The sequence below is a fragment of the Malus sylvestris genome, chromosome 13, assembly GCF_916048215.2.
Source record: "Malus sylvestris chromosome 13, drMalSylv7.2, whole genome shotgun sequence".
Classification (NCBI taxonomy): domain Eukaryota; kingdom Viridiplantae; phylum Streptophyta; class Magnoliopsida; order Rosales; family Rosaceae; genus Malus; species Malus sylvestris.
In genome coordinates this window covers 15,917,589-15,932,015 of record NC_062272.1, presented here as the reverse complement: position 1 = coordinate 15,932,015, position 14,427 = coordinate 15,917,589, and the positions used below count along the sequence as shown (strand labels likewise).

Below are 14,427 nucleotides of genomic sequence, written 5' to 3'. Positions count from 1 at the left end.
TTTTCAAGCCATTTTCTTTAGTTTTCCTAATGTTTTATCCTGCGCACCGGGTCGTGTGCATGGGTTACACATAACTCGGTGCAATCTAATAACGTTATAACGATATTTCAATAATTCAACGACTGTGACGACACTGACATGGACTGTGCATGACTTGATTTTATTGTTGTTGTTATAGTGATATTATGGGTTCAAATAGTTATTGTTATGACATCAAATTATTGTTGTTGACAGCGTTGTTATGGGATCATTAAATTGAGCACATGTAGTCTTGTGACGTCTTGTATTACTGACGTTGCATCAAACATTACAATAGCTTATGCTCGTGTTATTTAAGTTGATTTGGCCTAATATCATTACATAATGTTACTACTTTACGAGTTCATATTTTAGAAGGGTCTTTTATAAGTAGTCCTTGAAAAATTCCTATAATATCAAGATAGTCTTTAAAATTAACTAATAGTATCAAGATAGTCTCGGAAAATGAAATTATTTCATATAATACTTGGATATGAGTGCCCCAAATTAATATGATGCGTTTGTTAAAATTCCGCCAAATTTTTTGTTTGTATGTTAATGTGCCACACATTCTCATTAAGCAGTGTAACATAGTGAAAAATAAAAGAATTAATATGAAAATAATAACAAAAAAGAAGTATAAAATAAAAAAAGAAAAGAAAAAAGACCATCATTGATTCGACTGCAGAACCATCATACCATCGTTGTTGTCAACCTTCCCCCTCACCTCCTCACCATGACCGCACCAACCAACCCCAACTCGCTTCCCTTCAACCCAACAGCCAACTCATCCCAATCTTCGGTTGACAGTGACACCAAGCCAGCTACAACCGCAAGTCCCCCATCGCAACCCCTGATCCCAACTTTGAGACAGCGAGCCAATCTATGAACGAAAAAGTTTTGAGACAAGCTTGGATGACGTCTTCGGCTCGATCATTGCAGCAATGGTCTTTGGTGGACGATGATCTTCCTTTGCCTCGGCTCTCTCTCCTTGGTACCAATTTGAGTCTTCCACATCGTGAAAGTAAATGCGGCTTTAAAATTTTTTTTTTATTTAATCATTTTGAATCTAATTTGTAATGATTTTAATAGCTAAATCGTTAAAAAAAAAAAATTCAACCATCAATTGCTACGTTGTGCAATTTCCAAATTATAAATAGAGTGCTGTAAATTAGCTGTATAACTAACACACAGACTAAGGCTTCAATGAATCGGGCTTTTGCGAGTGGGTGGGGCAGAGGAACTTCAGCCCTCTTTGTGTCACGTGATTAACCGATTATTAGGTGCATTGAGCACGTGACACTGAAGCCCATGGCAAATGTTGAGCAATTATACAACCAACATGTAGCCATTAAACGCTTACTATTCACCAAATAAAAGTTACTAAGCAATTATTGGCTGCCATACAAGTTGTTCATCTCAGAAACCATACAAATACAAGCGCTCGTAATAAATCCTTTTCTACACTGAATTCTCTTGCTTTATATCCCAACACACCAAGAGCTGTAGCACGAAAAAAATCCGTCCAAGAATGATCGGCAGGCATCCGAACGGGCTTCACGCCTCGGCCTTGCGACATTAGAGAATGCTGCTCGTATATTACGTAGAGCTTCCATCACCTACGATGCCATGAGACGGGATGGCTGAACCCAAACAAGGAAACGAAAAGGCCTTGAGGTTGATGACCATATGGTGTTAAAAGTAATAAATGGCATATATTAAAACGTACATCGATACCTTGAATGTTACCACGAATCTACTTGGATGACTTGTACTCCCTAAGGCTTTCGATCACGGCCTTCTTTCTTGTGTCGAAATCAACTTTGTCAAGATCATAAGCTGTTCCGAGATAGCCATATAGGATCCTCTTCTTCTCCCGCGTCTTTTCATCAAACTTGACAAGGTTTGGATTGTTATCATCATCCCTACTGCCCAGCGTTGGCGGCTGTACACGAGCCCACCCCCTGCGCCCATGATTTTCCTTCTCAAAGAACTCTGCCATTCGAACGGCATCCTTTAGGCCTGCTTCGTCACCGGGAAACTTAACCAGAGTCATACCCAAATGACCATCTCTACCGTATAAGGATTTCGACTTCCCACTTCCAAATCCAAGATCTGTTTACCAGAAATTCCATGAGAAAACATGCAACTTGTCAAAAGGACCTAATCAATCCACATGAAATGTCATGATAATGGCTGCCAACAGCCATAAAAGTGCTTAAAGTACCCCCCATGTCCCTATCGTTAAGAACCATTAAGAAAACGGCTTTGTTGATGACCACCAGACCAATGTCAAAATGTTCCAACATGGTACAATGTTAACATACCATATATACTTTGTGACTCGATGAACCCAAGTTGCCAAACATATAGAAAAAACAGCGTTGAGCCTCAAACGCTAATATATCAGACTAACAACAATGACAGATTGCAAATATCGATTGTAACATACATAAGCATAAAAGATCCAGTCAAAGAATGATAAACTATCAAAAACCCAACAAAATAGAAAGTATTATATGTTAAGGGCAACACCACCTTTTCACCCAGCCTTTCCTCGACTTGGTTCCAAACCCAGATGTATCACCTCAAATTCTCCTAATATAATGTAGTATGCGACAACGTAACTTCTTCATATCCACTGAAAAGTAAACTATAAATACAAACTTGTGTGCATGTATCACAAGGGACCAACTCTCCGCCCAGGCTAAGGTCACCATCGTAATCCTATTCAACTGGCATCATGTTGCATTTGACTGAAAAGGCTAGGACAAACTGAAATCTTATGTTATGCTGCAGAAGTTAGAGAGTTGGTAAGGAACTGCCTAACTAGCAACCAAGCCTATTAAACAAGCAAAAGCCATTTACCAAAAGGTTAAAATCTAACGTTAGAGTTATCCTCTCGAGTTTATCTAGGTTCTATCTATGAAGGATCTGCAAGAACATTGCTCGTTCTGCCAGACAGTGCCCCTTGTTGGTTGTCTCAGTTCAGTAAGAGATCTATCCACTATGCCACTTTTGGCTGAACTGGGTTGAAGTTCAAGTCCATGGACTTGGAGGATCCGAAGTTTATTATGTAGGATAAAAAATTTGGCAAAAAGATGGGGGAAAGGATGTGATAAGAGGTCCAAACCCACTTAAAACCACTGGTTTTCAATTCGGTTGCAGGTGTAGGTGAGGGACAAAAAGTTCTGACAATAGACACAAGCATTCTTCCCCCTCAAGATCACCCAGCATGAGACAACACCCAAACCATCAAATAGGAAACTAACACATCCTTTCATTTCATGACAAAACAAAAAAAAAAAGTTTCAACGGAAAATTTAAGACAAATTGACAGAGATTGGAATTCAGATGCAACCAAGACATTTAGCAAGCTACAACTAGCTACCGTAGCCTTTAGAATTCTTGGTTCTTGATGATCTTTGATATTGAAGCCCAAGATCCCGGTAATCCTCACAAAAAAATCTTTGTTCTTGATGATCTTTGATAGTGAAGCCCAAGATCCTGGTAATCCTAACCCAGATTCCCTCATTGTTAACCAGCACTAAGAGCGGTTGTACAGGTATGAAGAAAAGCCATGCCTATGTGTCGGGATTATTTCATTCACCACACAATTTAAAATGAATAAATCAAATCAAATAAGAAGGGTTGTAAAGAAAATGCAGCTATAAAAAGTAAGTACAAGATTCTAGCTCGACTGAGATAAATTAATAAATTTGGTCTGTACTGGATCACAGAGGTAGTTATTGCATGTCCCAAGCAATGTTTTAAAAGGCTCGCCTCAGGGCGTGCCTTGGCGTCCTCTAAGGTTGGGCACAAGGGCTGACGCCTCTGTTTTGATGGAGTAGGCGAAAGGCTCCGGTGGAGGCGTGCCTCAAGGCATCCAGACGCCTTGTCTGCCCTTTTTTCTTTTCTTTAAAAAAAATAAAATAAAATAAAAAATAAAACCACCCAAACCCAAAATGACGCCGTTTGGGTAAGGGTTTTTAGTTTTAATCCAGAAATCCATCCATAGGGCGACCATACCTTTGATCGTCCTCTGCCTTCTTCACCCTCTTCTCCAGACTCCCGCGCGCCAGAACACAGCAGCCGCCGCCCACTTGGAGCAGCACCGGTCGCCATGCCGCCGTCACCCCAGCGCCGTCAACAAGCCCACAATTCCCCAATTTAAAGGTTAGGGTTTTATTTTTATTTTTTATTCTTTTATTTTTTTATTTTTTATAACTGGTGTGTATTGTGAGTCTGTGATGTAATACTTTTGGCTTGATATGGGAGTAATTTGGGATAGGGCTGGGTGCGACATAAATCTGGAGCAGTGGACATAATTCTGAGGAGCAATGTGTATACATAATTCTGGGGTAGGAAATAAATCTGGAGCAGGTCCTTTATTTCTTTTTAAACCTGCTTTCACCATCTGTACTGGGGAAGCTTTTCTGACGCTACTAATGACTTAAAAGTATATGATGACACAGTACAAGAAAATTGATGACATACCGTACAAGTTCATCTAGATTTGGCAATGAAGAGGATGATGTTGCCTTTGATTTAGATGAAGAGGATTTGGATGAATGATTGATTTCTTTGTTTGTATTTTGATTTAGATGAAGAGGATTTGGATGAATGATTGTTTTCTTTGTTTGTATTACCTTTTGAATGATGAATTTGGATGATATTACCTTCGAATAATAAATTTAGATGATATTATCTTTTGAATGACTATAGATTTGAATGATAAATTGAGAATGGATGTTTATTTTACAAAGTATTATTTTTATACAATTATATGTATAATATATAAAACATATATATAAAAAAAAAAATTAATCCCGTGAGGCTTTGAGGCCTAGGCCAGGCTTACCCTCGGACGCCTTGCCCATGCCTCATGCTTTTAATACATTGGTCCCAAGTCACTAGATCACAGAATTAGGAACTAATCTGTCTAAAAGTAAAAGCAAGAAAATGGTTAACAATGTCAAACTGGACCAAGAAAAAGGCAGGGGGTGGTGGCAGACTGAAAAAGGGTGATATAGGACTTAAAACTTATGACCTCAACAATATAAAATACACGATGACTACTACGAGTACAAACCATAGGCGGAACCATTAAAAGTGAAGAATGAGGTTCAACTAATCAAAATTCCTCCCTGGTGATTAGAGGGCAATGCAATAATAACAAAGTGCATGAATTAGGAACCCTACATTACGCTCAGTTTGTCGCATGCTCATCTCAAGCATACTTTAATTGCCACATAGAGAACACAAGTATCGCACATAAAAGAAGATTATATGGAACAACTAATCTCCACACGTCATATAATCCCTGCAAACTACAGTTGCAAATGCATTCTGTATTTTCCATTAAGCTCGACCTAAGGCCATTCCAGTAAGATCAAGAAGTCCCGATAAAATATATAAAACAAAAAATATCTATTATGAAGGGAGGCACTAATACCTCACATGGACCAACTAGACCTTCCCTTTCCATACTCAATCAAATAAACTGTAAAGGGTGACAGGAAACTAAAGGTACTAGCACGCATGGCTTTTCTTTTCACCTCACCTCCCAGTAAGCCCTATGAATATCCTTGCGAGATACTATGGCTTATTCTATGCCACATTTTTTAACCTTAAGTCCCCAGGGGGTGGATAACCTAGGAGTAATATTCTATGGAATAGGCATGCTTCATGCTGTATCTAAGAAAGGTTGACTCCATCCAATATAGATGTCAATCTATTAAAATGGTCTCTGAATATACTATATGTATTTAAAGATTCAAAGGAAGGGCTCACAGCTAAAATAGGACGCGTACAGAGCATTTGACCTGGGACCAACCTCTCCAAAGAACATTCTGATAGAAAAAAGCATAAAGAATGACACATATGAACTATGAAGGAGTATACCTCTAATATTACTATCCATTGCTTTATTGCCCAAACCCTCCATGCGGCCATCTTTACTCTTTCCCGTAACAGTATTATGAATTATCACCACAGGTGGCCACATAATCAGATCATCCACATTTGTTGCTGCTGCTTCAGCAGAAAGAAACTGATACGCCCTTGAGTTCTCGGGAGGCTTCAAGTAGTCCCAACCCATTAGAACACACAAAGCCTTGTGGAACCCCAGGTGATCCACGCGCAAGTCAGCACTATCATAGTTGTAACTGTGCATGATGAGACTATGCATATCTGGAAAATCTTTAGAGGACCTGAAATAATGCATATCAAGGGAATTGAACAATGTATTTCAGGTTTACCTCTTAGATAGCATTAATGCCCTACAGCTTCGAACTCAAAAGGGCAATGAAGAAGATGCATTTACCAAGGCAATTCATGTGAGCTGATATCATTATATCATCATGTGTAAAGAATCTAAAGATGCATTTTCTTAGTTTCATAAAATGATATTACTTAGATATTTTCATTTAATGAAAGACCCTGAAACAAGGTAAATATTTTCATTTAATGAAAGACCCTGACACAAGGGAACAAAAATATGTGGAAAGAAGAAAATAGTAAAAAAGATGCCACCCAACAAAATCCTTTTCGACTCACATACAAGACAGAACTTGGATGTCAATAAGGGCATCAACCAGTCTGAACCAGTCAGTAGCAAAATGTAGAGCGGTATCTGATTCTTTAGAGTGGGGAAACAGAAAGGAGATGTATGCATCGGGAATCCTTATCAATAAATTAGCTCAAAACGCATAAGGGAAGTTATGGTGTGCACTGTGTAACCAATCCCAGTCCACTATATCCACTAACCAACAAAAAAACAGAAGCAGAGCAAACCAGAATAGGAAATGGAACCAAGTGATATCTAGTAAACCAAATGTCACAAACAAGTATTAAATAGCAATTATAATTCATCCTCACATTTGCTTTGCTCCCATCAATCACAATACCAGATCATTGAAAAGCAACAAGTTCTTCTCCAAAAGAGAAAGCAAAGATAGACACTTGGGGACAAAAAATCTACCGGGTACTTAGAAGCCTGATGATGTAGGAAACTAAATAATAAACAATGTAACTCATTGCTCCTCAGTAATGATGCAGAATATTCTTAATTCCATAACAAACAGGAAAGTAAATGCTAATATCGTAGATACTATTGTGCATCATCTGAGACCAGAGAAAAAAAGATAGTATTGGATATTTACATATGGATTCATCCTGGTATGGCAAGCATACCAATTTTACACCAATGTTGTGTGAATACAGTTCAAAATATAAGCTATTATAAACTATCGAAACCCTACTAAACAACAACCACATGTGCATGAGCTTCCTTGTATAAATATTCTCACAACGAACAAAATGGGTTCCAACAATTCCAAAATACCAAAATAAAGATTCAATCGAACAAATTCAGCCTCTAGACTTGAACAGCTCATAAAGAAAGAGCTAGTGCCCATTTTGCCACAAGTTAGACAGCACTGGTAACAATCTAAAAGAACTGTACAGACACAACCCACTCTCTTATGAGAACAGAGCATGAATCAAATCGAATGCCCACACCCTATCAATTGCACTGAATAATCCTGGATCTACGCTGGGATGGACTGAGACTTGCCCAAGTCAAATATATTTCTTAAGGGCCAGCTCAGCCCATCTGAGTCTTAGCCTGACCTGACAACAGTCAGTAACATCAAAAGAAAACCTCATCTCAATCAGCTTTAGGCTAAACCAACCAGGTCGTTTGAGCTACCATCCAACTAGTAGTCTTAAAACCTACAAATCATCACAGCCATATATGTCCAAACCTTTAGGAATAATGAGCAACCACCTTCACCATAAAGTATAATCGAATATCAGATAATATGGGCATATACATATAGTGATAGTAAGGTCGTACATAAATAACAACTCTTTCATACACAATAAGTAAAGGATCAATGATTCTCCAAACGCTGTCTGGGTAGATTTCTAAAGGAAATCTTAAAAAAAAAAAAAAAAAGCAAAACATGAAAAGAAAACGAACTTTAGGATCCACTCATTTTCCCCTATCGCTTGGCACTTTCCAGGAGGTAATAAACTATTTAATCTGTAACAGAAAATATACAGCACCTCTTATACATCAATAAAAGGACCCACTGATACTCCAAACTTCGTTGGAGCATAGATCCCTAAAGAAATCTGGGAAAAGCCTAAAGCAATGAGACTCTTCCTAATCCTAAACACACATTTAGAATTCCCACAGCGCAGTAATGATATATGTATAATGTTCCTACGAATCATTCATGATTCTTTCACATATGCAAGCAACTTCTTGGTATTCTCACAAACCTACTTACCATTTTAAAGGATATCGAACAAATTTTTTTACTTTGCGTTGAATGGCTAGCATCAGGTCACCATCAAATGCCACCATAACAATATACTTACCAACTCTATATGAATTTACATAAAAAAGAAGCATCATATGTGTATGTGCACAAATCTTAACTAATAATTATCAATAAAGATAACTGATGAACTAAAAATTAAAAACAGAAACCCATTAAAGCTTCTAACTAGTCGACATTACATCCATTGAGTTCTTTGACATAGCCTTGCAGCCTTCAAAGTCAACTACGCACACTTTGCTATAATGTTCACTTGATAGTTGATACATAGAATTGCAGCCCTCAAAGATTAGATTCTACTATTAACTTTCAGTTCCATGCAGGGGCAAAAAACAAAGACAAATGAAAGAACCTCCTTGGAGATATACTATAAACAGAAGCTACCATGCAACAAGCTGTTACTTAGCGAGCAAAATGCAAGCTTTCAGAAACCTACAATGAACTCTCGTACAAAACAAGTGCAACCCTTGTAATTAGAGAAAGGGAAAACGATTCTCTCTTCCAAGGAGATAACCAGTCTTCATTATCCATAACCAGTCTTCATTATCCACCAAATGTGAAATGACTTTTCCTTGAAGCCTAATGCAGCACATACCATAAAGCACAGATCCTCATGCAAGCATGTCTTAAATATTAGGTGGAGGTACTATATCCTAGAGGAAGATAAAACACACGCAAAAGAAGAGTAAAACATTTATGAGGACCAACATGGCTATCCTTCAAGTTCACCAAATAGCTAATACCAAATATATATTAATTTTTAGTACATCGATTTTTTTACACTAAGGGGAGGGGGAGTTCGACTAAGCCACACAATGGGCAACCTAATTTGGTATCGAATTCGTCATCCACGAGATTCGAACCTAAGACCTCTCACTTCCGAGTGAAAAGGAATACCACCAGACCGTAGTACTGAGTGTGCTAATACCAAATACATAGTGCCAACAACAACAACAAAGACAACATAATCAGCAAACCCTACTTGCATTTGAGAACTAACTCTATACGTGTAGATAACTTACATCTCTTAAGACAAATTCTCACTCCTAAGTAGACCGTATTTGACCTCTTGTGAGTTAGACAATAGTCACAATACTTACAAACTATGCCATTAGTCCATTACTTTATCAGCCATCCTATCTTTTAAAACATGAAAGCTCCTTCTTCCCACCATACTCCTTCAAAATGAATGCATTGTAAGCACCGGATCTAACTTGTGAACCAAGAAATTCCTAAAGCTCCAAAAAGATTTCTTCCTCCCATTCAATACGAATAAACGCATAAATCTGGTAGTTGGATAGTGATGGCTTATTATGGTAAAGGGGAAGAACGTAAATGACAAAAGTTGAAAAACTAGAATAGTTGGGGTCCTAAGTATAAACCACCGACACCCAAATCAATGAAACAATACCAATACTAAGTACGAACATAATCGAAGGACAGAAATATAGATAAAGCAATTAATTTGCACAAGACCTGGCACAAGCAATGCAGTGCAGACGGCCATGCTTCCCATCCTCCAAGTAAGTCTTCCTCTGCTGCGTATTCTCATGAATCAGCTTCACAAAGTTAAGAAACGCCTTCTTCAACGCAACTTGATCAACTTGAAGATGCTTCAGACCCACAATCTCGCCTCCGCCTCCGCCGCCTTGCCTAAACCCCACACTCTCATGACCTCCACCCCCACCACCACCAACCCTCATGTACTTGTTAGCTCTCCCCTCACTGCCGCCCGCTTCCCGCCGAAACGGACTACTCGGTCCCGGCAAAAACTCTCCCCGACCTCCTCCTCCGGTACCCCCCGGAAAACCATTTGGATTCCCATACTGCATAAATTGCTGCCGACGCATCGCCAATTCTTCTGCTTTATCCATGTGCCCCTCTTCTTCGGCGTACTTCCTCTTAGCGGGCCCTTCTGCAGGCCCACGCCCGTCGAGCCCGAGCGAATTCCAGTAATCCGGCCCACCTGGTCCACCGGGACCGAATGGCATGAACCGGCCAGGCGGGTTCATGGGCGGAGGGAAGTCTTGATAATCTGGCGGGAGAGCGAAGTAAGATCGAACACTACCGTCGGCAAGAACAAAAGTCCGGCGCTCGAGCATGTGGAAATCGTATACCGGCGGAGGTGGTGGGCCGAAAGAAGCCGGGTCGGAGAAGGGGAAGGGAGCAGCTCTAGGAGAGGGGCCCGTCGGGTTTTTGGGATGGGCGGGGCTGGGTTTCGGGGATGGGCCGGGTTTAGTCTTGGAGGATTTGGGGTCGGGTTGGTTTTTGTTTTTGTTGGTGGTGGTGGGGGTGGCGGTGGCGTTGGGGTAGGATTCCCAGCGAGATTTGCGGCTGGAGGCGGAGGAAGAAGAAGATGGCTTGTGGAGTGGTGGGCCCTTGGGAGGGGGACCTCCGGCCATACTGGAGGTAGGGATTTGTCTGAAAGCGGGAGAGAAAGAGGAACGAGGGGGAAGATGCTTGCTCGGAGTTTTATATGTTTTTGTTTCTACGGGAAGGCCATTGTAGCAAGACTGGCAGTTACTTACACGACACGATGATATAGTATGAAAATAACACGAAAGTAATATATTTCGGATCAACACGATAATTAATCGGATCATTATCAGATAACGAGTTCTTAAAAGGTATACAAGTGGATAACACGTGTATAACCCGTTTCGATCCGTTAAGAAAAATAAATTATAATTTTAAAGTTTAATTACTAAAAAATTTATTATAAAATACAATATCCATATTATATATATTGGTATATTCTATATTAAATATGTATTTTTGTATTATTATTCTATATAAGTTTAAAATGTCATCAATATAAGTTATGATCACACTGAAAAGAGAGTGTTAATGTAGAAAGCCTCATTAAAAATATCATCAATATAAGTTATTGTCTTCAATATAAGTTATTATTCTATATAAGTTTAAAATGTCATCTATATAAGTTATATTGATGATGTTTAATTTTAAATAAAAGTATTTAAAATAATTTATGATCGCACAATTTACGATGAACATACACGATTTCAAAATCTTCACAAAGAGGATCCGAAGAGGATTCTCGTTGCAAAGTTCCAACACCTACTACAAAAAAAATTGTTTTTTTAATACATCAATATTATTACACTAAAAAAAATTGGGAGTTCGACTAAACCACACAATGGACAACCTAATTTAGTATCGAATTCGCCATCTACGAAATTTGAATCCAAGACCTCCCACTTCCAAATGAAGATTGTTTGTACCATACTTGACCAATCCCGAAACTACTGAGCACCGGTTAATGTTATACCGTCAATGATCCAGAAGAGTTTTCCTCCAATCAGGAGGCCAATCACAGCGCGACACATGTCGACATCAGAAGCCAATCATAGCGTGACACGTGTCAATATCAGAAGCCAATCACAACACGACACGTGTCAATGTCAGAATGAAACTAGAAACTCTCTTCTATAAATAGAGACCATTATCTCACAATATTTTCAAATGTCATTTGTACTAAATCATTCACTAGTACTCACAAAATGAGAGCTTAAACCTATGTACTTGTGTAAACCCTTTACAATTAATAAGAACTCATCTACTCCGTGGACGTAGCCAATCTGGGTGAACCACTTACATCTTGTGTTTGCTTCCCTGTCTCTATCCATTTACATACTTATCCACACTAGTGACCGGAGCAATCTAGCGAATGTCATAAACTTAATACTTTATGTTGTACCAAAGTCCTTACTGATTTTGTGCATCAACATTTGGCGCTGTCTATGGGAACGACACTTATTCCCACTCTCTTTAGCTTTGCCAAGCTAGTTTCCACCATTTATACACTCTCTTTTGACCAGGCATCCCTTTCCAACATGGGGAGCCAAGGAAGCCACAGCACACAGAATGACACCCCTCTTGCACCTAGTGCGAAGTAACGAAAGAAGGAAGGAAAGAGGGTTACTCTTCAAGCTAAAGTCGATGAGTTAGAAGCTCAAAACAACAAGATAGCAATGAAGAATGAGGTCATCCAAGAACAGTATGAAAAGCTCTTTGAGACGCTTCACGAAACTAGGTGTACTCAAACACGCAAGCTCGTTGCCCATGTGGACATCAACCATCATATATGGGTGCCCCCCAACATGGAAGGTCACCTCCCTTCGACATGGGTATCCTTGATGAGGAGCAAGCTAATCATCAAAACATTGATCAACATGAAACTTCTCTCAACCCAGATGCTTCGACCCGAAGTAGAAGAAGTGGAGGAAGACACCTCCTTGCAGAAAGGTTAGAAGGATCGAAAGTCATTTATCGTGATTGCCGAGACTTCCTAAATTAACGTCGAGAGAATCCCCTCCACATATACTTGAAGATCAATGACCCAAGGGTTTATGAAAGACTCGGTCCCCTCCCACGACCCAGGCCAGATGCCAATCTAGGGAAGGAACGACAGGTCCCAGAGGAACATGAAGGTACAGGGGACTCTGAGGTATTTCGACAAACTCGCCCTTAGAAGTCAGTATGGCGAGTCCAAGAAAAAACCACACGCCCTTGCTCAAACTTTCCTACTTCTAAGAGGCGATGGAGACCGATGAAAGAAAATTCCAGTGGTACATGACTTCACTTAGGACCCCCTTGTCCTACAGCTCCTTGAGGAAGTAAACAAGTTGAAGGCCGAACGTCAGGCCGAGATACCTGATTGGAACCAACTTAGGCCTGGCCCTCTCATAAGAAGGATCTTCGACACCCCCTTCAAGCGAAGACAAAACAAAAGCTTAGTTTACAACTCTATACTGGAAGGGAGGACCCAATTGAACACCTTAACCTCTTTGAGTTCACCATGGCATATCAGATGCACACCGACGAATAACGATGTCTTCTCTTCCCTTCCACCCTCTCTGGCGGAGCTCCAAACTGGTATTGTCGTCTTCCACCTGAGATAGTAGACTCATTTGAGGAATTGAGGAGACAGTTTGTCTCTCAACACAACTTCCAGACCGATCACTTGCATTCTGCAGATGACTTGTACACTATTCGCCAAAAGTCGGACGAGTCACTACAAGAGTATGCCGATCGCTTCAGCCATGAGTATTCTCGTTGCGCTGAGGCAGATGACAAGACCGCCCTCAAGGCCTTCACGGCAGGCCTACGTGATTGTTTCTTCAAGTACATTATCAATGGCAACACTTGGAAGACTTACTCTTAGGTGATGGCACAAGCTTACAACCACGCCTCCGCCGAAGCAAGGACATACTAAGGGAACCCCCATATGGTTAACCCCTATCAACAAATGGGAAGTGGAAGTCAAGTTCTACAAAGTGAGGAGATATTGGCCATTCAGACACCCATTGCATCATCTCCTGCCTCATTTAGCTACTCACTCAGTCGCCAAACGTATCTGTCTCTTGGTAAGAGGAAGGATTTTTACTCTCAGCAAGCCCATTACAACAAGAGGGATAAAAGTTAGTATCAAGACAACCAGGGGTCAACGTACCGTCGACTATTATGACTATGGGGCCAAGCCTCACTCTTTCAAAGTGGAGGACTAGGTACTGAAGGAAATGCTATTATAAGAAGGCATACACATTACAAATGTTTTGACTTTCAACTGTTTGAGATCTTTTGTCACACAAGCCATTCGACAAATATTTAAAGAAGAGGGAATTCAGACAACTTCTTCTGAGTTTTTTGCGTTTCTAGTATTGGAACACTTGGCCTACACTAACCTACCCTTATATTCCAACTCAGAGCTTCAACATGCGTACTTTGACACAAAGTATGTGATACTAAGTGTTACAACCAACATGGTTCACATATTAAAAAGAGTTTCATCAATGGAGGGCAACCACAATTCTCAAAAGCTTCACACACTCTTGATCAAGACAATGTGAAGCAAAACCAATTTATGGTGTCAACAAAAGCTTCATCAAAAGAGTTCAACCACAATTCTCAAAAGCTTCACACACTCTTGATCAAGACAGTGTGAAGTAAAACCAATTTATGGTGCCAACAAGAGATTCATCAATGGAGGGCAACCACAATTCTCAAAAGCTTCACACACTTTTGATCAAGACAGTGTGGA

The 14,427-nt window shown here is 39.9% G+C and overlaps 1 protein-coding gene across 1 annotated transcript; it reads right to left on the bottom strand.

Annotated features, from left to right (window-relative positions):
• Nucleotides 1-1,347: 1,347 nt before the first annotated feature.
• On the bottom strand, nucleotides 1,348-10,868 carry LOC126596689 (uncharacterized). The gene is made up of 4 exons (XM_050263357.1): nucleotides 9,843-10,868; nucleotides 5,923-6,230; nucleotides 1,756-2,133; nucleotides 1,348-1,661 (listed from the first exon to the last, which is right to left on the bottom strand). The coding sequence occupies exons 1-3, from the start codon at nucleotides 10,766-10,768 to the stop codon at nucleotides 1,775-1,777; spliced, it is 1,593 nt and encodes a 530-aa protein (XP_050119314.1). The 5' UTR covers nucleotides 10,769-10,868; the 3' UTR covers nucleotides 1,348-1,661; nucleotides 1,756-1,774.
• Nucleotides 10,869-14,427: the final 3,559 nt, after the last annotated feature.